Here is a 26,254-nt window from a genome sequence, read left to right as displayed (position 1 = left end):
TTCTGTTCTAATATAGATATTCAGTTTATGCCACCAACCTATGTGGGAAGCACCAGAGCCCACAATTATTAATGAGCATTCCAAAGAGAAAAGTTGTGTGAAATAATCAGTTTAACCAGAAAATTAATGTTACATGATTAAAAATGATTTGAAGAAAACTGGTAAAATTCAAGTAAGGTCTATAGTCTAGTTCGTTGTATTGTGCCAGGTGTTTTCCTTATTCCGATAAAACATAGTTATGAAAGATGTCACCATGGGAGGAAGCTGGGTGATGAGTAAAAGGATCTTCTTTGTATTACTTTTGCAGCTTATTATGAACCTATAGTCATTTTGATTTAAAAAAACAAAAATTTAAGGCTGAGTGTGATGGCTCATGCCTGTAATCCTAGAACTTTGGGAGGCCACATCGGTTGGATCGCCTGACGTCGAGAGTTCAAGACCAGCCTGACTAACATGGAGAAATCCCGTCTCTACTAAAAATACAAAATTAGCCGGGTGTGGTGGCACATGCCTGTAGTCCCAGCTACTCAGGAAGCTGAGACAGGAGAATCGCTTGAACCTGGGAGGCAGAAGTTGCAGTGAGCTGAGATTGTGCCGTTGCACTCCAGCCTGGGCAACAAGAGCGAAACTCTGTCTCAAAAAAAAAAAAAGTTTAGAACATTATTTGAAGAATACAAGTTTTTATAGATGAGATGAAAGGAATACTAACGAGTAAAATATGATAGTCTTTCTTCTTAGGTATGGAAGAAGGTGAAGGGATTGTGCCTCTAGATTCCAAAGAGTAGCCTTAAAATACAAGCAGTCTTTTTGGCTTGAGAATTATGAATACTGTTCTCACTTATAAATGGGAGCTAAAATAATGTGTACACATGGACATCAAGTGTGGAATAATAAGATATTGGAAACTTAGAAGGCTAGGAGGGTGGGAAAGGGGTGCGGGATGAGAAATTACTTAACGGCTACAATATACACTATTCTGGGTGATGGATGCACTAAAAGCCCAAACTTTACTGCTGTGCATTTTGTCCATGTGACAAGACTGTACTTGTACTCCTTAAATTTATATAAAAAAAGAATTATTGTTACTACCATTTAAACAAATGGCATAGTATAGTTCTTTGTGAAAGTATAAATTTTGTATAAATACTACTTTCATTTATATCCTTCTAATATTAATAAGTTAAATTTATTTAGGTAACTAGCTTAGTAGTCTCAGTAATACACTAGAATTTTCTAACCCTATGGTAAAATGTGAAAGGTGATAAGTTTGCATGACTAAAAAGTGACTTTCCTAAGACAGTATAGCAGATAATTGATCATGATCATTTATCTTTTTTTACACTACTTGTTTCCTTCAAGTTCTCTCTATTCAAATTTGCAACATGTAATAATTTTTGGAATGTAGTTTTTCTTTGGTAATATCTTAGAAATATTAACAATATTACTAGTTATAAACAAAGTTTAAAATAGATGTTTACTTTTTTAATATAATTTTGCTTTGCAGTGTGAATTAATTTGCAAAAGAGTTAAGTGTCTCATTAGAATCTGTCCTGTGAAATTATTAATTAACTAGCCTGACACTTCAACATGTAATCAAAATAATGATATGGAATACCTTCAGTGCTCTGTAATAAGGGAAAAAATAAAGTATAGGTCATATAAACAGTTTTTATTTGTTTGTTTCTTTTTGTTTGTTTGTTTTTTAAGAGATGGGTTCTTGCTATGTTGCCCAGGCTGGAGTACAGTGGCTATTCACAGGCGTGATCCCTCTACTAATAGGCACAGGAGTTTTGACCTGGTCTGTTTCCGACCTGGGCCGGTTCACCCCTCCTTAGGCAACCTGGTGGTCCCCCACTCCCAGGAGGTCACCATATTGATGCCGAACTTAGTGTGGACACCCGATCGGCATAGCACACTACAGCCCAGAACTCCTGGACTCAAGAGATCCTCTGGCCTCAGCCTCCCAAGTAGCTGGGACTACAGACACACGCCACCATGCCCAGCTATTTGTTTCCTAATAAGAAATGCAGTCTCACTCTGTCACTGAGCTGTAGTTTGGTAGTACTATACTAGCTCACTGCAACCTTGGACTCCTGGGCTCAAGTGATCCTCCCACCTCAGCCTCCCAAGTCCCTGGGATTACAGTGCAAGCCAAGCCACCATAATGGCTAATTTTGTATTTTTTGTAGAGAAGGGTCTTGCTATGTTGCCAAGGCTTGTCTCAAACAGCTGGACTCAAGGGATCATCCCACCTCAGCCTCCCAAAGTGCTGGGATTACCAGCGCGAGCCTCCACACCCACCCTACAATCTTAAAGTAACGGTCTTTGTGCTTTTGTAATTACCAAAGGAGTTTAATTTATTTGTGCTTTCTTTATATTCTTTTTTTTTGAGACAGAGTTTCGCTCGCATTACCCAGGCTGGAGTGCAATGGCGCGATCTCGGCTCACCGCAACCTCCGCCTCCTGGGTTCAGGCAATTCTCCTGCCTCAGCCTCCTGAGTAGCTGGAATTACAGGCACACGCCACCATGCCCAGCTAATTTTTTGTGTTTTTAGTAGAGACGGAGTTTCACCATGTTGACCAGGATGGTCTTGATCTCTTGACCTCGTGATCCACCCGTCTCGGCCTCCCAAAGTATATTCTTTTACTAGTTTTGCTAATGGACAAGGTGATAGTCTCTTTGCTTTTGTAACAACCAAAGGAGTTTAATTTGTTTGTGCTTTCTTTATATTCTTTTACTAGTTTCGATAATGGACAAGGTGACGACAGTTTTCAACAGTGCACAGAGACTAGAAGTTGTCCGAAACTGCATCTCATTCATATTTGAAAATAAAATTTTGGAGACTGAAAAGGTAATAAAATACCATCTTTCCCAAATAAGCATTTACCATTTCCCTTTCAGATTTACATGCCGAGGTTACCAGCTGATCTCTTCTTTAATTCTATCCCTTTTCCTAATAAAGTATCCTCTCATTGTTTGGATCATTTTAAATGAATAATGTGTAAGATTTAAAGCTGTTAGGCCAAGCTTGACCACCAGGAAAATATCTGTAGTAATTTTTTCTCTCCGACTTTGAAACATTGTTCATAAAACCCTATTTTGGCATGTTACTTAGGAACTTAACATTTTATTTATTTTATTTTTTATTTTTGGAGACAGAGTCTCGCTCTGTCTCCCAGGCTGGAGTACAGTGGCGTGATTTTGGCTCACTCCAACCTCCCAGGTTGAAGTGATTCTCCTGCCTCAGCCTCTTGAGTAGCTGGGACTACAGGCCCGCTCCACCATGCTCACCTCATTTTTGTATTTTTAGTAGAGCTGGGTTTCACCATGTTGGCCAGACTGGTCTCAAACTCTTGGCCTCAAGTGATTCAGCTGCCTCAGCCTCCCAAAATGCTGAGATTATAGGTATGAGCCAATACCCTTGACCAAAACTTAACATTTTAAATATAATTTTATTTATTGCAAAGACTCTTTAGAATATGTAATGAATTACAGGAATTATGGTATTCAACTTAAATGTGCCTCCTTAGAGCATGTTTTCTTGCCTTCTTCAGTGAAAACATGCTGGATATAGTATAACCTTTTCTTACTGATTCATTGTCATAGTTCTGAATATCTCTTTTCGGGGACTGGTAAAGTATATAAAAATGTTCGCCTTTACACTAACTGACCCAGTATTCTTTATATTTTGTGCTTTTTGGTTTCTGTTTTTTCTTATAGTTGGAGTCCTTCACTTCTCTTGCTTTCAACTTTCACATCCTATTTCTTACACCTGCCTATAGTGATACTATGCCCTCCTACTTCCTTCTTACTTTCTACTTTGTTCTGACTTTTTAGGTTTTTAAGCTTATTATTATTGTGTGTGAAGTAAATTAGGTCCTACATTGTGGACTGAAGGAGACATCTTTATGGATATTCTTATAGTAAAGTGAAAAGAATTTTAATGCACACACCTAGAGATACCTATTTTTGCAACTCCGAGTCCTTTTTCTTTCCTTTTTATGATATTTAAATAAGAAGAGATTATAGAACTTTCCAGTTGGAAATTAAAGCTGAATAGTAATTAAGCAGCCAGCCAACCAGTTTAAAAATATAAAATCACTTGTATTTCTTATTGTTTTAATTTTTCTTTCTGTTCTTGCCATGGAAAATTGACTAGTTATAGAAAGAAGATGTCTTACATATCTATGCCTTCACTCATGATCTGAAGCAACAATTTGGTAACCAGTTTTAAGTGGCAGAAAAAAAGTGAAATTAAATGTTTTTCAATTTATCATGCAATTATCTTATATTTCTTGCTGGTTTATAAATAAAATAACTACAAATCTATTTTATCATTGGTCTTAGTACTCACCTCTTCCCCAGGAGTTTAATTTTACTAATAACTGTGTGAAATAAATTACGGGTTGTGTTTGAATTTTCAGGATGATTGTTTGAAAGTTACTGTTTCCGCTGCCAGGCGCGGTGGCTCATGCCTGTAATCACAGCACTTTGGGAGGCGGAGGCGGGTGGATCACGAGGTTAAGAGATCGAGACCATCCTGGTCAACATGGTGAAACCCCGACTCTACTAAAAATACAAAAAATTAGCTGGGCATGGTGGTGCATGCCTGTACTCCCAGCTACTCAGGAGGCTGAGGCAGGAGAATTGCCTGAACCCAGGAGGCAGAGGTTGCGGTGAGCTGAGATCACGCCATTGCACTCCAGCCTGGGTAACAAGAGTGAAACTCTGTCTCAAAAAAAAAAAAGATATGCCAAAAGAAAGTTACTTTCTCCAGTAGTACCATTTGGTCATTTGTACCTCTCTTGTCCGCAGACCCTTCCTGCTGCACTCAGAGCCCTTAAAGGAAAGGCAGCAAGACAATGTCTTACTGATGAATTGGGTTTGCATGTCCAGCAAAACCGGGCAATATTAGACCATCAACAGTTTGACTACATAATAAGGATGATGAATTGTACTCTACAGGTAATTTGTAGCTTTTTCTACAAATTTGAGAATACTTTTCATTTTTCCATAGTATTTAGTAATTACCAATGTATCAGTTCTTGAGCCTACCACAACTAATATGATGAAGAGTCAGTATCTGTATCATTTCTGTCAGAAATACTTATTTATTACTTGGCATAAATATTGAATGTTTTTTGTTCTTTTCTCTTCAAAAATGCTAGATTATTTTACTAGTTCTTTGAAAATGAAAAGTAATCTTTAAAGCATTCTGTTATATACTACTTAATGTTTATAGTTATATCAGCCTTTTTCAGTCAATTTTCAGTTGTACTCTTCAGGCAGAGGACAATGAATGGTGGGTAATCCAAATGATAAATGAATTACTCAATCAAGTATTTAAGTACTTAGTGTTTGTAAAGCCCAACAACAAAATTTCCACTTGGCTTCAAAATACATGTATGATCTTTCAGAAATAAACTTTCCACAAAGCAGTGAAGACAATTTAGGAGAAGTTAAGCATCTTGTTTCCTCATTCTATGTCCCTCGTTAGATAGCCTATGACATTGGCATTCTGTTCCAATGTAATACAGAGTTCCTTTCTCAAACATTTTGCACAAGGTGGAAATGTAATTAAATATTAAGATTTCAAAGATCCTCTGTGGGACTCCAGAGTAATAAATGCATGTTAAATATTGGTATATTGGAAAGCAATAATTATAGAATAAAATTAATCAAATTTATGAATGAAACAACACCTAAATAAATGAGAAAATACGCCATGTACATGGATTAGAAGATTCAGTATGTTAAAGATACCAGTTCTCCCCAAAACAATTTACAGAGGTAGTGCAATTCCTATGAGAACCTTAAATAGAATAATGAAAGCCTTAAAATTACCAATATACTCCTAAAGAAAAATAACAAAGCATAACAATTTACCTTGTCAGATATAAAAAATTTAGTTTAATGTTATATTATTTGGCCTGGTACGGTGGCTAATGCCTGTACGAGCACTTTGGGAGGCCGAGTGGGGAGGATCATGAAGTCAGGACTTTGAACCTGGCCAACATGGTGAAACCTAGTCTCTATTAAAAATACAAAATTAGCTGTGTGTGGTGGCAGGTGCCTGTCATTTCAGCTACTTTTGGGAGGCTGAGACAGGAGAATCACTTGAAATCAGAAAGCAGAGGTTGCAATGAGCTGAGATCGCACCATTGCACACCAGCCTGGGCAAAAGAGTGAAACTCCATCTCAAAAAAAAAGATTATATTATTTAAAACAATGTAGAATTGGCCCATTCATAAACAAATTGACCAATAGAATAAAATAGAAAGCCCAGAAACAGATGCACACATATATGGAAACATGATTTATGACAAAATTGGCACCAGCAGTGAAAAGATGAGCAGTTGGCCGGGCGCGGTGGCTCAAGCCTCCTAATCTCAGCACTTTAGGAGGCCGAGGCAGGTGGATCACGAGGTCCAGAGATTGAGACCATCCTGGTCAATATGGTGAAACCCCATCTCTACTAAAAATACAAAAAATTAGCTGGGCATGGTGGTGCGTGCCTGTAGTCCAAGCTACTCAGGAGGCTGAGGCAGGAGAATTGCCTGAACCCAGGAGGCAGAGGTTGCGGTGAGCCAAGATCACGCCATTGCACTCCAGCCTGGGTAACAAGAGTGAAACTCAGTCTCAAAAAAAAAAAAAAGAAAGAAAAGATGAGCAGTTAAATTAATAGTGCTGGGACATGTATACATAATATACCACTGATACAAAAAATCCACATGTACTTCCCATAGTACACAAGAATCAATTCCACATGTATTAAAGACTTAAATATGAAGAGCCAAAAAAAGCCAATTTATAAAGCCTAAAATTTTTCAAATGTAATATAGGAAATATCCTTACGACATTGGGGTAGGGAAAGATCTGTTAAGTCACTAGTGCCAATCTTAAAAGGAAAGATAGATAAATTTGACAAAATTAAAATTAAGAACTTCCATTCATTAAAAGACACCATAAAGAGAGTGAAAACATAAACCCCAGAGTGAGAGGTTAGTGCTCAGATTATAAGAAGTATAAGCCAGGCATGGTGGTGTGTGCCTATAATCCCAGCTACTCAGTTAGCTGAGAGGTCAAGAGTTGGCTAGTCAACTTGAACATGTTATTTGACAGAGGGGATATTGGGGTTATCTTCTGGTGGGAATAACACGTCTCTAAAGCAGGCCGTTTGGTATATTAAATTTTTAAAAAACAAAATAGAAGTTTAGATTTTAATCAAATCTGTAGGGTTTCTAAGTAATTTTTACAGAATTACTTGTTTGCTTTAACTCTCTCCTACCTCTGCTCTTGAAGGATAGGGGGAGAGGGCTAGAGTCAAAACACTTGTAATTTTGTATCCCGATGTCTTTTTCTCCCAGTGTGAAATATTCCATTCCTTTGTTACTACTGAGAAGTTATTTATTTTCTTTTGTAATAAGAAACAAACCCCACCTTTATCTCTACATTTCCCCTACCATTCTCTGGTTTTTGTGTTGGCTGCAGGGGCCAGCTGTGGTTTTTCTCTTGCCATGATGACTTCTAATTGCCATGTACAGTATGTTCAAGTCAGACAACTCCTCAATGTAAATAAACTGTATAACTGTCCAGAGCAGCACTTATAAATCAGCCTAACATAAGATCTCAAAACCAACAAACAAAAAAGGATATCAGGAAACCCACTTGGATGATGAGTGTGTAACAAGATGATCTGTGTCAATAATTGAAGAAATGCAAATTGAAACTACAAGGGGAGCCTTTTACACTCTATTTGGCAAGAATTAAAAAATCTGATAATATCAAACAAATTTATGTAACAAATAGAACATATAAACTCTGCCAGTGAACGTGTAAGTTGGTATAGCTACTTTAGAAAATTTAATAAGATAGAAAAGAAGAAATAAGATTATTTGTCATTATCTTATAAAGCTGCATGTGAAGCATATTCTATTTTCATTCCTAGAGGAGCTCTGGCTCACATACATCAAGAGATACCTACAAAAAGTTAATGGCAACATTGTTCAAAATAGCAGAAAACTTGAAATGACTCATGTGCCAACCAGCATTAGAATGGATAATTTATAATATCTTCTTACACTAGAATATTTTTATCAGAGGAAATAAATAAACTGGGCCAGGTACAGTGGCTCACACCTGTAATCCCAGCACTTTTGGAGACTGAGGCTGGCAGGTCATGTGGTCAGGAGACCATCCTGGCCAACATGGTGAAATCCCATCTCTAGTAAAAAAAAAATACAAAAATTAGCTGGATGTGGTGGCACACACATGTAGTCCCAGCTACTCAGGAGGCTGAAGCAAGAGAATCCCTTGAACCCAGGAAGCAGAGACTACAGTGAGCTGAGATTGCGCCAATGCACTCCAGCCTGGGCAACAGAGCAAGACTCTGTCTCAAAGAAAACAGGAAAAGAAATAAACTGCAGTCACAAGGTATAATGTAGATGAATCTTAAAGGAGATTATTATATACAAAAAGAAAATTCGTCAGCACTGTCCTGAGTTACATAAAAATGAAAAAAGAACAATTCAACTATAATATGGTTCTACTTATATAAAATTCAAACACACGTTATATATTATTTAAGGATATTTAATCTAGTGATAGAAACATACTTGGTAAAAATATGCTTTAAAACTAAGTCATTAAGAAACAAAATATTTAAGAAAATTACCTCTTGGGGACAGAGAGGAAGGGCAGTGAACATGGGGATCTTCCAGTGTAATGGTAATTTTCTATTTAGGTACATGGGTGTTCATTTTATCATTCTTCATAACTTTAGCTTGTATATGCCTATAGCTTAGGCATATTTTATGTCTTAGAGTACTGCAGTTAGATTTTTCTCAAGGAATATTTATCTTCTCAAACTCATTTCAAATGCTTTGTAGTTTGTTTAAGTTAATTGACAATTTAGGAGATTATTCACTTTTACTGGCTATACATTCTTTAGTGTATGAGAGAGTAGATGTAAGACTATAATAGCAAAAATCAAAAACAACCTAAATGCTTACCCTTTGGATATTGATTAAATATGGTACAACTCTTCTTTAGAATACTGTTCAGCTACTAAATACAAACAAGTAGATCTATATATGTACTGATATGCAAAAACTTCTATTATATATTGCTAGGTAGGTGAAAAGGAAGTTACATAAAGTAGATATGAATCTATCTTTAATCTAAAATTGTATGTGTGTATATATGTATATGATAGTAAAAATCTGGAAGAATATTTACACAACCCTGTTAAGATTATTCTGATGAGACAGATACCAATGTTTATTTGTGGGATATAGATTAGAAGAGTTTGATTTCCATTTTAAACCCTTCTCTGCTTGAAACATACACACATAACTGCATTATATAAGATATAAAACAAGCATATATTACTTTTATAATTTGAAAAAGTCCTCAGTTTTTTAGAAAGGAAATTTTAGTATCCTGTGAGAAGAACTTGCCCTTAAGAGGCCACATCTTTTGTTACTTTATTACAGTTAGTTTGTTACCATTATGATAGAGAATAAAGGAACAGAATTAACAGATTAAGGTCTCTAGAAGTCTTAAAGTCAAGTAATTTTCTGATTCTCCAATAATTGGTATTAAAATTACAAAAACCATTTTGGAACTTTTTGCTATTAGTACTTTCTGTGCTGATTATTAACTGAAGAATGAACTTTTAAGGCTTTCTCTGAACTTAATTTTAGCATGTACAATTATGACACTTGTAGAATAGCAGATACACTTAGGCTACAAATATTTTTCATTTGAATAATTATATTTCTAGAAACAAAAAGACCTGAAGTTTTTTGCAGCTTTCTAATACAATTGATTCACTCAGGAGTTGTTTGAAGAAAAAAAAATTGGATTGCGCCGGGCGTGGGGGCTCACGCCTATATAATCCCAGCACTTTGGGAGGCTGAGGCGGGTGGATCACGAGGTCAAGAGATTGAGACCATCCTGGTCAACAAGGTGAAACCCCGTCTCTACTAAAAATACAGAAATTAGCTGGGCATGGTGGTGTGTGCCTGTAGTCCCAGCTACTCGGGAGGCTGAGGCAGGAGAATTGCTTGAACCCAGGAGGCGGAGGTTGCGGTGAGCCGAGATCGCGCCATTACACTCCAGTCTGGGTAACAACAGTGAAACTCCGTCTCAAAAAAAAAAAAAAATGGATTGAGGAGCACTTAATATTTTATAATCCACTATTTTATGTATACATAAAAATAGATCCTGTGCTTCATCAAGCACATGCTATTGTTGAACGTTATATAGAGGCCCTTCTCAGTTATGAATGGGCTTATGTGTGATGTTCTTAGTTTAATGTGTTACTGCTTTAATGTGTTACCCACTTGGGATTTGTTAGTATTTATATTCTTCATGCAACAACGTATTTATCAACAGGGATTTAACATGACATTCTGAACATTTTTTAACAAAAGCCTAGAGTTTCAAGGCAGAGTGGCCAAACATCTGTGTTGATGTTTTAAGAAAGAAATATTAACTAAATGAACTAATTTTTAGGTAGTGATTCAAAAACTTTGGTAATTTTTGCTTTTCATGACCTAGAAGTTACTCTTCTGTCTTTCCTGTCCACAAGGGAAAATTAAGTGGAACATGATTACTGCCAGAAGACTGTTTATGAGCTTATTTCAATGCTAATGTAATTTTTTACAGCACTGTTTCATAGAGGTTATAGACTATTCCTGTTTATCATTTCATTTCAAAGAACTGATCATATTTTAGTATTTTTTGAAACTGAGATTACTAAAAATCTCTCCAAAAATATCATGGCCTTAACTTTCTATTTTATCAAATATACAGTTAAATATGTGTCTAGATCCTAGCTAAGATCTTTTAAGAATAAATTTTAGTTTGAAAACCCAGTGAAGTCTTCTATTTCCAGCATCACGTTAAATTGCATACTATGAGGAACCCTCTCACTAACATAGAAATAGATCTCAGAAAATTACAAATATAAACTATGATTTTGATACATTGCTTCTCCCAAGAATAAAAGAAAATCTCTAATGTATACCTTATACTCTGAAAAAAAGGGCAAATAGAGAAAGCCAAACCCTGAGCAATTAGCAGTTGGGACAGTCAGATTTGTGAGTACATCCTTGGCCTCTCTGAGTGTTGCCATCTGGTTGAACCTGAAAGTTTTGTGTCAGGCTGGAACACTGGAATAAAAAGAAAGTAATCCTTATTCAGGTAGCATGCTCTCTACCTTTGCCTCCATAACAAACTATTGTAAATCCTTTGTTGGAATAATGCATTCCCAGTCAGGATTCCTACAGAGAAAATCCGATAAAACATGACCTCACAATTTGAAATGGATTCTAAATCAAAGAAATGAGCCAGTATGAATTACTGCCAACAGAAACAACCAATAACCCCCAGATTTAGACCAAGCCCCAAAATTATTATATATATTGAAATCATCCAATTCAAATATATAATAATTTAAATATTTTAAAAGTTAAAGATCGAATACGAAATAAGCAAATAACAAGAGACTAACAAAAATGGCCAGATAAGTTACATAATTATTAAAAGTAAAAAACTCAATCTGTAATCCCAGCTACTCAGGAGGCTGAGGCATGAGAATCATTTGAACCCAGGACACAGAGGTTTCAGTGAGTCAATATTGCACCACTGCACTCCATCTTGGGAGATAGAACAAGACTCTGTCTTTAAAAAAAAAGAAACTTAAAAGATGTGGATGATACAATATTGTTAAGAATTCTCTGTTGATTGATCTATAGATGGAATAGAATCCAAATTAAAATTGCAGCAGATTTTTTTTCTAGAAATTGACAAGTTGGTTCTCAAATTTATGTGGAAATGCAGAGAACTTTGAATTGGCAAAACACTCTTTGAAAGGAACAAAATGGGAGGACTTACACTACTTGATTTCAAGACTTTATATCAATCTACAATAAAACCGTGGTACTGACATAGCATCAACAAACAGACCAAAGAAAAAGAGCATTAGAAATGGACCCACATATCTGGTATTTTCAAGAGAGGCACCAAAGCAATGCAATAGGGAAAGGAAAGTTTTTTCTGAAAATAGTACTCAGAGAACTGGATATCCATAAAACATAGTCCTGTGACTATATCAAACACAAAAATTAGTGGAGCAGAGAGAGATAAAAAACGGAAAATGTGGAACAGAAGTTAAGATATAAGGACATAATGAATGAAATGATTGAAATAGTGAAATGATTTAACACAGTACTATTCAAAGCGCTAGTCTGGGGATTTTGCCAGAATGAAAGTCGATGTACTATTTTCTCCATGGAGAAAGTATTACTATAGACTTTTTTTAAAAAAGGTAAGCTACACTAAACACTGGGTTTAGCGTGACTTCAGCTGACAGTGGCCAAAGGCTAATATCTCTAAAAGTAACCTAGTATCCTACCTTATTAAAGAGGAGAGGCTTCAAAGTCAAGTATCAGATATTGTCAAGGCTGAAAATTCCAATTGCTTACAAAATTTTTATAAAATTTAATTGGTTGCTTATAATTTCTTACGTTGGGCTTCATAGGACAAGGGCTCTGAATAGTATAGGAAACCATATAGAGGTTTAAAAGTATGAGAAAAAAGGCTTCTGGAAGGCCAAACTTTTCATATCAGATTGACTTCACAATTTCAAAGTTTTTAAGTAACCCCACAAGAGCTTTGCTTACTCAAGCAGTGTTGATAACTAGTCTGTACGTATGAGGTAGGAGATTTGGGGGTATTATTAAGAATGTATAAATCAGTAGAATACATCCTGCTTAATCAGGGTGTTATTTACTCATTTTTTCTTCTTCTGAACATTTACTGATTTCTATCATATATTAGTCTGGGTACTAGTTACTGGACATACTAAGATGATTAAGATATAATCTTGGTTCTCAAAGAGTGCACAGTCTAAAAGGAAAGACTCACAGGCTGAGTAAGATAAGCACTGATAAGAAATGTGTGGAAAAGTACTATGAAAACTCTTACAGGGTTACTGGATTTGGAGTGGGAAGGAGGTGGTTACAGAAGGCATTTATCAGAGATCTGGAGGGATCTTCTAGGAGAAATTGCTAGAAAAGAAAAAGAATTAGGAAAGGGCCTGTGTTTTTTGTTTGTTTGTTTGTTTGTTTGTTTGTTTTGTTTTTATTTCCATAAGTTATTGGGGAACAGGTGGTGTTTGTTACATCAGTAATTTATTTAGCAGTGATTTGTTAGATTTTGGCACATTCATCACCCAAGCAGTATACACTATACCCAATTTGTAGTCTTTTATCCCTCACCCTTTTCCCACCCTTTCCCTCTGAGTCCCCAAAGTTCATTGTGTCATTCTTATGCCTTTGCAACTTCATAGCTTAGCTCCCAGTTATGAGTGAAAACATACGATGTTTGGTTTTCCATCCCTGAGTTACTTCACTTAGAATAATAGTCTCCAATCTCATCCAGGTTGCTGTGAATGCTGTTAATTCATTCCTTTTTATGGCTGAGTAGTATTCCATCATATATATATGTGCCACCGTTTCTTTATCCACTCATTGATTGATGGGCATTTGGGTTGGCTCTACATTTTTACAATTGTGAATTATGCTGCTATAAACATGAGTGTGCAAGAATCTTTTTTGTATGACTTCTTTTCCTCTGGGTAAATACACAGTAGTGACATTGCTGGATCAAATGGTAGTTCTAGTTTTAGTTCTTTAAGGAATCTTCGGACTGTTTTCTGTAGTGGTTGTCTAGTATACATTCCCACCGGCAGTGTAGACGTGTTCTCTTTTCACTGCATCCACACCAACATCTATTTTTTTTTTTCATTTTTTGATTATGGCCATTCTTGCAGGAATAAGGTGGTATCACATTATGGTTTTGATATGCAGGAAACAGCCTGTGTTTTTAAAAACTGAAGAATATTTCCATATTAGTGAGTATAGTATAGAAATGTGGTTGGAGAAGAGAACAGTAGATAGAGTAACCTCTGGTTAAAGTAAGTAGATTGCATATGCACATTAACCTCTGCCACCACCAAAACCCCCATTAAAGCAAAAGTAAACCACTTAAAAAAATGCGTAAACCCACAGGCAAAGCAGGAGAGAAGACAACAGCAATATCTTAGAAACTAGAAAGCTGATAGATGAGTCATCTTTACTTAGCAGACCCAAGAAAACCTTTTCCCAAGTAGCGGCAGGAAAAGCCTTGAAGCAGCCCAGTTTACAAAACCCCAAAAGGCTCAGGAATTAGTAATATCATGTATCTCTTCAAGCAGTATGACAAGGTGAGGCTAAAACATAAAAATAGAGGATTGGTTGAAAGCGATTTAAGATTCTGTTGGATCCCCCTCCCAGATCCTTTCCTAATTTGGTATAAACAGCCAGCTGCCTCTCCTTTACTGTGGCAGAAGATTAGATGTTTGTTTGTTTATTTGTTTATTTTTATGAGAGAGAGGCTGTCATTGGCCTGGGAAATACTGGGTCTGGTTGAGGGAAGTTCTGTTTTCCTCCAAACAAGGAGGTTACGTGAATGCCAAATATTGAGAATGCCAGTGGGTTTTCTCCCTTTAGCCTCCAGAATCCTGGCAGGCTACCCTCAAGGTAAGAGATTGTAAAACTGTTCTCTGAGAAATGTAATCAGACAAAAAGAAAAACACTTTATTAAAGATGCAGAGATTGATGTTTTTCATAGAACAGCTCTCCCAGGCCATGCTATAATGAAGTTGTCACTCAACAAGCTTCATCCATGTGGACATTATTTTCTTTTGTCATTCTTTGGTTTACTTCTCCTTTCAGGGAATGACCTAAACAGAAGGGACCATCAAACGATGTCAGTTCCTGCCCCCACCATTGTTCCCCAAGTCTGCTTTCATTTTCCACTTTTCTTTGTAAAAAAATCATCCAGTCAGCATCTATAATTGTCCTATCCTCTTCCTTCTTGGGTGCCTATATCACTCTGGACTCCCTCAGATAATCTCAGCTTTCATTTGTCCACAAAACTGGGTAAGCCACAATCACATTGCCCTCTGGAAATAGACTGAAAGAAATTAAGTGCTTTTTCAAAATCTCATAACTGGTAAATTAAAGCAATGCATTCCAAATGAAAGTCTTGTAATTGTGTTTGGCTCTGTAGATCCATCTTTAGATCTTCTTGCTAAAACACGCACTCTGAATGAAGAGACTCCTCGAACAGGCTTTGTGTGAGCAACATGGCGGGCTGAGTCTGAAAAAAAGAGTCAGCAGAAGGTGGAGAATAGGAGTTGATTTTATAGGTTTTTGATAAACAGTGGAAAGTTACAGAAGTTGCAGTTTAAGGCAGTTTTTTGCAACCTGGGAGGGGGTCGCAGCAAGTTGGAAAGGGGTTGTAGGGTATGGAGTCACTAGGTTGGCCAAGGTCAGTTACAAAGTCCAGTGGCCTTGTCAATTGAGGCTGGAATAAGAAACAATAGAAGAATGTCTCAAGTTAGTTAGGCACCACAAGGGTTTGATTGGTCTGCTTTTCATGATTTTTCAGCTACTTCAGGTTTTCTAATTCCGGAAGGCCATCCAGAGGTGTACGTGCAGGTCACAGAGGTTTCCATGCCGTCCATGGCGTGGTCAGGCCTTACACTTCTCTCAGTCTAAAATTCTCTCTAGGCAATCTTACTCATTTGTATTACCATCTCTTGCTTCTGCCTTTCAAATCTCAAGCCTAAATTAATCTCCTAAATTACTGTGTTACTGCATCAACTTCTTTTTTTTTTTTTCGTTGGAGTCTCACTCTGTCACCCAGGCTGGAGTGCAGTGGCACAATCTTGGCTCACTATAACCTCCACCTCCTGGGTTCAAGCGATTCTCTTGCCTCAGCCTCTGACTGGATTATAGGCGTGTGCCACCACACCTCACTAATTTTTACATTTTTAGTAGAGACGGATTTCACCATGTTGATCAGGCAGGTCCCTAACTCCTGACCTCATGATCTGTCGGCCTTGGCCTCCCCAAGTGCTGGGATTACAGGTGTGAGTCACCTTGCCCAGCCTGCACCAACTTCTTAACTGGTCACCCTACCTCCACCCTGACCCATTCCTATAACTGTTCTCCATTTCACCAAAGTGATATTTGTATATTTCAAGTTGTATCTTGTCACTTCACAATTTAAAATCCTCTGCCTTCAGAGTAAATTCTGATCTGATCTTGGCCCCTGCCTATACCTAGAGTCTAATCATTCACTGCTGTCGGTCCCCAGGCCTTACACATTTGTTGCCTTCATTTGGAACACTGTTTCTTCCCTCTCTCCTTTCTCCTTCCTGCTCCCTCAGTCTTTCCTTTCCCGTGGCCAACTGCTGCTCATCATTTAATTTCAGCTTAGATGTCCTTTCTTCCTAGAAGCCTTCCTCAGCCCATGAAGCATGGATTGGGGGCTGCTTCTATTTCATCTTGCACTTCCCCCACACTATCCACCATGATCCTGCAGTGGCACTTACCACATATAATGATATTGCCTGTTGACCTCTGTATTTCCCATTTTGTCTGTCATGAAGTAGTCTCTCACTAAACATTTGAATAATTAGTAAACGAGTAAATGAATTCGTTGTAAGTAGCTGCTTACCTCAGCTGGTTAGAATTTTAGTCCCTATACTGAATTTCTGTCCCTTCACAGGCCAGTAGCTTTTGCCCCTTTCTTGACTATAATCTAATTATCAACCCAAGCCAGGCTCTGTTCACCTTTGTATCTCTGTGCACAGCTATCTCTAGATTAGAGAATGTTGATAGACATGTTGATAATTTGTGGCCTAGCTTGAAAGTAAAACTTAAAGTTTACATACAGCTGGCCAGTGGACAGTTGTGTCATTGATATATTTAAAGGGCAAATGTTCATACCTGCCAATTCACAATCACCATAGAAGAAGCTTACACATCTGTATTTTTTTAATGTTCCACAAGTAAATTTGATATATACCTAGAGTTGAAATATCAGTATCCTATTACCTGGAGTAGTCATTTTTAAAACTTTTCATGTTCAATTCCTGAGCCCTATCATCAGATGTTCTGATTGGTAAGTTTGGGAAGGGGTAGATCAGAGCTAACATTTGAAACTTTTCAACAGTGAAATGGGCAGCTTTGTAGAAATGCATTCCCATCTCATAAACTGTGCCATCAAACACTCTTACAGTCATTTGTCAGGAAAGCTGAAAAGGATTTCTACATTTTCAGGGAGATTGGACTAATTGCCCTCTAATGTGTCTCCTCCTCTGAATTTCATGATCTCGGGACACTTTTTTTTTAAATCCCTGCTTATGAGAAGCAATCTTGGCACTCTCCAGTTCATAACACATTATAATCTTTGGTCCCTGCCAGTTCCCTTCGTTTATTTATTTGTTTATTTTTATCAGCATTATGCTCCCAGTCTCCCTCAAGCATTTAAATGTTATTTTAATTGACAGATAAAGTTGTATATTTATCATATGCAACATGATGTTTCAAAGTATGTATATACTGTGGATATTTTAATGTTTTGAATATATTATTTTCTATGCAGTTGTCCTTGAAAAATGTATATTGTTTAGTACATGTGTATTTTAAATTATGTAAATGGTGTGTTATATATTTCATTCTATTTATGTCTTTTGTCAGGCAGCATTATGTTTTTAATAAAATGTAAAGCTCAAGTAAATCTGTTTCCAAAATCAGATAATACAATAAAAATAATGGTTAAAAAAAGCCCCTTTTTTCTTATGAATGTAAATGCAGAACTTTTAAGTAAAATACTGGCTAATTGAATCCAGCAGTACTTTAAAAAAGTAAAAAGTCATAGTATAGTGGAGTTAAACCTAGGATTCCTTCAGTGTAATGCACCCATTAACAGATTAAAAGAAAAGAATTATGGTTTTCTCAGTCAGTTAAGAAAAGGCATTTAATAAAGTTCAATCCTATTTGTTTAAAGTTCTTAGAAGATGTTAATAGAAAAGAGCTTCCATGTTTGGTAAAACCTACAGCAAGCCTTGTAGTTAATGAAGAAACTTTATATGCATTCCTTTAAAATTGGAGCAAGACAAAGATGCTTACTATTATCATACTATTCACAATGTTATTAGTGTGTCGGTAGCTGTCATTATTTTTAGGTAGAAAATCAGATTTCTGATCCTCTACCTAGAAAATGTATCAGATAGAACAAACTATTTTTACTAATAAGATGATTCAGTTTTCAAATGTAAGATTGGTCTATAAAAATCAATAGCATTTCTTTACATCAGCAAAAACCAACTAAGAATTAAAATTTTTTAGAAATTATACTTTCTACCTTTCCTCTCCCCCTCCCATTCCATCTTCTTCTCTCCCTCCTTGCCTTTCTCCTTCCCTCCCTTCTTTCTTTTCTTGTCCAAGCACCATTAAACAGGCTCAGGGATAGAAGTAATGACAGCCAAATAGAATCTGGACCTTATGCTTAGAAACATTGAGTTTAAATGAGGTAGTATAGGTGGCCTAGTGAAATCAGGATATGGTTTATAGCCAGAAGACTGAGCAAATAAGTAAATCTATTGAGGGTAATGGTAGTGAAGTTTTTCACAGCTAGAGAAGTGAGTACAAACATGGAAAAGGAGAGAGCTAGAATAAATCATATGGTTTTAGATGAATTCAAGCTAAATGATGCTTATCTACATATAAATAAATACAGGTGGAAATGTGGGTATATGTCTGTGTGTGTATATGAGGGGAAGAGTTAGGAATGCATGTATATATTTCCTGGCTCTGTTCACTGAGAGAGTCTGGCAGTAGAGCCACCCTATAGCAGTGAGCATGTCTAGTGTCCAGATCTTGGTTTCTAAATATAAGTCTACTAAAAGGAATTAGAGCTCCTTGAAGAAAGGGCTAGCAGTAGGATAGGACAAGGAAAATATAAGAAGGACTTGAACATGTTTTTATTCCAAAAAGTATGAAAGTGCTTAAGGACTCAGTGAACTCTAGTTGGATTTTTTAAAACTGTGGTTAAATATATGTAACGTTAAACTTACTATTTTATAGCTGGGCATGGTGGCGCATGCCTGTAATCCCAGCTACTCAGGAGGCTGAGGCAGGAGAATTGCATGAACCCAGGAGGCGGAGGTTGCGGTGAGCCAAGATCGCGCTATTACACTCCAGCCTGGGTAACAAGAGCGAAACTCCGTCTCAGAAAAAAGAAAAAAAAAAACTTACTATTTTAACCATCCTTAAATGTACAGCTTGGTGGCATTAAGTATATTTATATTGTTGTGCAAATGTCACCACCATACATCTCCAGAACTTTTTCCATCTTCCCAAACTGAAACTTCCTATCTATGAAGCAATAACTCCCATTTCCCCTGCCCCCAGCTCGTGGCAGCCACCATGCTACTTTTTGTATCTATGAATTTGGGTACACTAAGTACTTTATATAAATGAAATCATGCATTTGTTCTTTTGTGACTGGCTGATTTAGCATAATATTGTAGCATGTGTCAGAATTTCCTTCCTTTTTAAGGCTAAATAATATTCCATTTTATGTATATATCATGTTTTGTTTACCTATTCATCTGTCAGTGGATACTTTAGGTTGATATCACCTTTTGTTTATTGTAAATAATGCTGTTATGAACATGAATATACAAACATCTCTTCAAGCTCCTCCTTTCAATTATTCTGAGTATATAACCAAAGGTAGAATTGCTAGATCATATGGTAATTCTCCTTTTAATGTTGTTTTTGGAGACAGAATCTTGCTCTGTCACCAGGCACCAGGCTGGAGTGCAGTGATGCAATCTCGGCTCACTGCAACCTCCGCCTCCCGGGTTCAAGCAGTTCTCCTACCTCAGCCTTCCCGAGCAGCTGGGACTACAGGTGTGTGCCACCACGCCCAGCTAATTTTTGTATTTTAGTAGAGATGGGATTTCATCATGTTGGCCAGGATGGTCTCAGTCTCTTGACCTCGTGATCCGCCCACCTTGGCCTCCCAAAGTGCTGGGTCTACAGGTGTGAGCCACCGTGCCTGGCCTCTCCTTTTAATTTTTTGAGGAACTGTCATACTGTTCTGCATAGTAGCTGCATCATTTTACATTCCCAGCAGCACAAGTGTTTCAGTTTCTCCGCATCCTCACCAATGTTTGATATATATATTTTTAATAGTAGCCATCCTAATGTATGTGAAGTCGGTATTGCGTTGTGGTTTTGATTTGCATCTCCCTAATGGAAGTGTTGAGCATCTTTTTGATTAGTGACAGTGTGAACAAGCTGCAAGGGCACCTGACCCTACATTGACCTCTGAGCATAAGCATAGATGCTGCATCACTTCCATCTTCCAATCACAGTGACACTAACAGCACCATACGCAGAAAGGAATTTAAGGTAATGTAGTACCAGCTTACCTAAATTTACAGTACATAGTTACCACACTCTTCTTCTCCATCAGTATCTAATTTAACCTAAAAGACCTGTGAGGTTGTGAACTCAGTGTATCTTGTTAGCTGAGTCAGCTAAAATATTAGACTTCGTTTATTACATTTAGACATCTTAACACTGCAGCTTGATTTATGTTTTAGAGCAGTCATAGACATTTTTCTGTTCCCTTACCTGAAACTTGTGATAGGAATTTAAAGCCTGAACTCATTGTAATCTTTCTCCAAATTCTCTAGCATACTTTAAAACAATGGACTAACCCCATTGTTCTTATTTGAACTAAAACATTTTATGGCAGTAGCTATTTGGTTATCCATAGGCACTTGATTATAGTTGTCCATACGTGATAATTTGCTTTAATTAATTTTTTTGGCCAGGCAAAGTAGCTCATGCCTGTAATCCCAGCACTTTGGAACACTGAGGCGGGTGGATCAGGAGGTCAGGAGTTTGAGACCAGCTTGGCCAACATAGTGAAACCCTGTCTCTACTAAAAATATAAAAAATTAGCCAGTTGTGGTGGTGGCAGGTGCCTGTAATCCCAGCTACTTGGGAGGCTGAGACAAGAGAATCAATTGAACCTGGGAGGCAGAGGTTGTGGTGAGCCAAGATTGTGCCATTGCACTCCAGCCTGGGTGACACTGTGAGACTCTATCTCAAAAAAAAAAAATCTAAGTTTTGCCATTGCATGCCATGGACTAGCAGTTTCTCATTAACTACTGGCAGAAGACTTATTAATGCTTTTGAATTGAATTAGATCAAAGAACCAATTCTAGATTCATATCCTTAAGTTTCATTTCTCCTAAAATAATTTTTCTTACAGGTTAGGAAATTGCTTAAGTAACACTATTTTCTGCAAGTCTATATCATATCATACTTATCTTGGTTATATCTGTCTAAGTGTATAGAAAAGACCCACAGTAATTTCCAAATATTGATAATTGCTTTTAAAAATAGAATTTAAAATAGTATCTTACCTAGGTATATCAAATTATATGAAGTGTTTGTTATACATATATCATTTAATAGAAATATAGGCTGGGCGTGGTGGCTCACGCCTGTAAACCCAGCACTTTGGGAAGCCAAAGCAAGTGGATCACCTGAGGTTGGGAATTCAAGACAAGCCTGACCAACATGGAAAAACCCCATCTCTACTAAAAATACAAAATTAGCCAGGCATGGTGGCACATGCCTGTAATCCCAGCTACTTGGGAGGCTGAGGCAGGAGAATCACTTGAACCTGGGAGGCAGAGGTTGTGGTGAGTGGAGATCATGCCATTGCAGTCCAGCCTGGACAACAAGAGTGAAACTCCTCCTCAAAAAAAAGAATAGAAAAGAAATCTAACAGCCTCTCAGCAGTTGTAGATTTGGCTTTTTTTCCTCAACTTTTATTTCAGGTTTGAGGGGTGCATGTGCAGTCTTGTTATGTGGGTAAATTGTGTGTTGCTAGATTTTGTATAAAAATGATTTTGTTACCCAGGTAGTGAGGATAGGACCTGATAGGTAGTTTTTCAATCCTTACCCTCTCCTCTAAAGTAGGCCCAAGTGTCTACTGTTTGCATCTTTCTGTCCATGTGTACTCAACGTTTAACCACCACTTATAAGTGAAAATGTGTAGTATTTGGCTTTCTGATCCTGCATTAATTTGCTTAGGATAATAGCCTCCAGTTCCATCCATGTTGCTGCAACGGATGTGATTTAATTTTTGTATGGCTGCTTAGTGTTCCATGGTGTGTGTGTAACACAGTTTCTTTATCCAGTCAACCATTGGTGGGCATCTAGGTTGATTCCATGTCTTTACTATTGTAAATAGTACTTCAGTGAACATACAAGTACACTTGTCTTTTTGGTAGAACGTTTATATTCCTTTGGGTCTGTACCCAGTAATGGAATTACTGGTTTGAATGATGGTTCTAAGTTTTTTGAGAAATCTCCATACTGCTTTCCACAGTGGCTGAGCTGATTTATATTCCTACTAGCAATGTATAAGTATTTCCTTTTCTTCACAACCTCACAACATGTTTTTTGTTTGTTTTGTTTTGTTTTTTACTTTTTCATAATAGCCATTCTGACTTGCACGAGATGGTATCTCATTGTGGTTTTGATTTGCATTTCTCTAATGATTAGTGATGTTGAACATTTTTTATATGCTTGTTTTTAAATACTTGTTGGCCACATATATGTCTTCATTTGAGGAGTGTCTTTTCATGTCTTTTGCCCATTTTTTAATGGAGTTATTTGGGTTTGCTTATTGGTTTAAGTCTTTTTTAGATTCTGGATGTTAGGCCTTTGTCAGATGCATAGTTTTTAAATATTTTTTCCCATTCTTTAGGTTGTCTGTTTCCTCTGTTGATAGCTTCTTTTGCTGTGTCAAAGCTCTTTAATTAGATCCCACTCATCTGTTTTTTATTTTGTTGCAATTGCTTTTCAGACTTCTGCCAAAGCTTGTGTCCAGAATAGTATTTCCTAGATTTTCTTCTAGAGTTTTTATAGTTTTAAGTCTTATATTTAAGTTATTAATGCATTTTGAGTTTATTTTTGTATATAGTGAAAGAAAAAAGTCCAATTTCAGTCTTCTGCAAATGGCTAGCCAGTTGTCCTAGCACTGTTTATTGAATAGGAAGTCCTTTCTCCATTGTTTGATATTGCCTACTTTATTGAAGATCAGATGGTGGTAGATGTGTGGCTTTATTTTTGGGTTCTCTAACCTGTCCCATTGGCCTTTGTGTTTGTTTTTGTACCAGTACCATCCTGGTTTTGGTTACTGTAACTTTGTAGTATAGTTTGAAGTTCAGTAGTGTACAGTGCCTCCGGCTATGCTTGCTTTGGCTTTTCGGGCTTTTTCTTGGTTCCGTATACTTTTTTTGTTTTTGTTTTTGTTTTTTTCTTTTGAGATAGAATCTTGGCTCTGTCACTCAGGCTGGCTGGAGTACAGTGGTGTGAACATGGCTCACTGCATCCTCTGCCTTGTGGGTTCAAGTGTGATCCTCCTGCTTCAGCCTCCCATGTAGCTGGAACCACAAGCATGTGCCACCACACTTGGCTAATTTTTTATTTTTTGTAGAGACGGGTCTCACTTTGTTTCGCAGGTTGGTCTCAAACTCCCGGCCTCAAGCATTCTTCCTAAAGTGGTAGAATTATAGGCATGAGCTCCTGTGCCTGGCCCCATATGAATTTTAGGATCTTTTTTCTAATTCTATGAAAAATAACATTGGAGGCTGGGCGTGTGGCTCATGCCTGTAATCCTAGCACTTGGGGAGGCTGAGGTGGGCAAATCACGAGGTCAGGAATTCAAGACCAGCCTGACCAACATGGTAAAACCCCATCTCTACTAAAAATACAAAACTTAGCCAGATGTGGTGGCACCTGCCTTTAATCCCAGCTTCTCAGGGGGCTGAGGTAGAAGAATCACTTGAACCTGGGAGGCAGAGTTGGCAGTGAGCTGAGATCACACCACTGCACTCCAGCTGGGGCAACAGAGTGAGACTCCATCTCAGAAAAAAAAAAGAAAAAGAAAAAGAACATTGGTAGTTTGATAGGAATAACATTGAATCCATAAATGCTTTGGGTAGTATTGCTATTTTAATGATATTCTTCAAATCCTTGAACATTTCCATTTTTCCATTTATTTGTGCTATCTCTGATTTCTTTGAACAGTGTTGTATAATTCTCATTGCAGAGATCTTTCACCTCCCTGGTTATCTGTATTCCTAGGTATTTCACTAGTTTGTGAAAATTTTATATTCTGTGTATTTTACTATTTGAGAATATCCATAACATGTAGTGATTTGTGTTTTTGCTGAGGCAGAAATGTGGGTTATACATGTAATGCCAGTATCTGCTAGTGAAACTAGCATGTAAACCTTGCTAATCACTACCCATTCCGCATCTCAAGTTGACATTGTTTTCTGGTAGTCATCGCGTGACCTATGAAATGAAGTATCTAGTATTTATTGATATATGTTTTGTTTAAACGATAATAATAAAATATATCTGTGTACCCAAAACCCAGTTTAAGAAACAGAACATTAACTTTGTAGTCCTTCAGAGCTATACTACAACTGCTTTCACCTCTTCTCTCCTTCCCCTACTGTCCTGAATTTGGTTTAATCATTTCTTTGCTTTTTCCCACAGTTTTACCCAATAAGGATGTACTCTTAAAATATAATTTAGTTCAGTTTTACCTGATTTTGACCTTCTTATGATTGGAATCATCCTCTTTATTCACTGCTACAATAAATATTCATTGAGCAACTGCTTATGATATTCATACAAGTTGGTTCATGTAGTTATGGCTTATTTATTTGCACTGATGTTTGAGTCCATTCTGCTATTGAAGGATATTTCATTGCCCTGGCAATGAAAACAGTGTTGTAACTAAACACAGTGTTGTAATGACCATTCCTAATAGAAATCTTCTGATGCACTTGTGCAAGAGTTTCTCTTGGATAAATACATAGGAATGAAATCAGAGTCAAGAGTATGTGCAACTTCAGCTATATTAGATTATAACAAATTAGTTTGCAAAATGGCATTACAAATTTATACTCTGATAGCAATATATGAGAGTTTCTGTTGCCTCACATCTTTGCCAACTTTTAGTATTAAAAATTCTGAATTCTTAAATTCTACCAGTCCAGTGATAATAAAAGGACATGTCATTGTAATTATCATTTGCATTTTCCTGATGACTAATAAATGGAACAATTTTTTGTATTCATTGGCTTTACATGTTTTCTATATGAGGAAATGCCTTTTGCTTCTTTTGCCCTTTTATTTTTTGCAATGTTTCTTTTTTTTTCTCATTGATTTATGGGAGTTTTTAGTATGTTCTGAATACCAGTCCTTTGATACTAATACATGTAGCTGGTATCTCTTCCTAGTTTGTGGTTGTCTTTTCTCTGTCTTCCTGGTGTCTTTTGGTGAGTATGTTTGTAATTTTAATGTCATGAACTTCATTAATCATTTCCTCAATGTTTTGATACTTTGTGTGTCTTGTGTAAGAAACCCTTCGCTATCATGAAGCCATAAAAATATTCTCATACTCTTAAAATGTTTAGTTATTTTGCCTTTCCTATTTAAGGCCTTTATCTGAAATTGATTTTTATGCATTGTGCGAGGTAGAGATCCAGTTAATATTTTGCAAATGAATAACCAATTGCCCCAGAACAATTTATTTCATACTGTGTCTTTTTACCACAAATTTGCAGTGACCCTTTTTTTATACATCAGATTTCTATAAATATGTAATTTTTTTGAGTCTTACTCTGTCACCCAGACTGGAGTACAATGATGTGATTATGGCTCACTGCAGCCTCTGCCTCCTGGAGATACTCCTATCTCAACCTCCATGGTAGCTGGGTCTACGGGTGCACACCATCAACCCTGGCTAGTTTTTTGTATTTTTAGTAGAGACAGGATTTCACTGTGTTGCTCATCACATAATCTTAATTAAAGTTTGATAATAAATCTTAATAGCAGAATCTGTCAGGGCAAGCCCCCATGCTGTATTTTCCTAAGAAATGTCTTGTCTATTCTTTCCCCTTTGCTCTTCCATATAATTTTAGAATAACCTTATTCACTCCCATGAGAACCTCTGTTGGAACTTGAATTAAAATTACTTTGAATCCATAGATTAATGTAGGAAGAACTGACATTTTTGCAAGTCTTCCTATGTGTAAACACAGTATTGTACATCTAGATCTTTATTGTCTTTTATAACATTGTATGAGCTGGGCACAGTGGCTCATGCCTAAGTCCTAGCACTTTGGGAGGCCTGGGCGGATGGATTGCTTGAGCCCAGGAGTTTAAGAACAGCTTGGACAACATGGTGAAACTTTGTCTCTACAAAAAATACAAAAATTAGCCAGCCATGGTAGTA

The 26,254-nt window shown here is 37.0% G+C and overlaps 1 protein-coding gene across 4 annotated transcripts in view; it reads left to right on the top strand.

Moving 5' to 3' along the window:
• SBF2 (SET binding factor 2) overlaps positions 1 to 26,254 on the top strand; it is a 495,691-nt gene that overhangs the window by 309,324 nt on the left and 160,113 nt on the right. For all 4 annotated transcript variants that reach the window (XM_054242060.2, XM_054242059.2, XM_002755039.7 and 1 more), the window contains 2 exons: positions 2,743 to 2,852; positions 4,817 to 4,966. In XM_054242060.2, the coding sequence (XP_054098035.1) occupies positions 2,743 to 2,852; positions 4,817 to 4,966 (260 nt within the window). The remainder of the gene's footprint in view (positions 1 to 2,742; positions 2,853 to 4,816; positions 4,967 to 26,254) is intronic.

The sequence above is a fragment of the Callithrix jacchus genome, chromosome 10 (assembly GCF_049354715.1).
Source record: "Callithrix jacchus isolate 240 chromosome 10, calJac240_pri, whole genome shotgun sequence".
Classification (NCBI taxonomy): Eukaryota; Metazoa; Chordata; class Mammalia; order Primates; family Cebidae; genus Callithrix; species Callithrix jacchus.
This window is presented reverse-complemented; position numbering and strand designations above follow the sequence as displayed.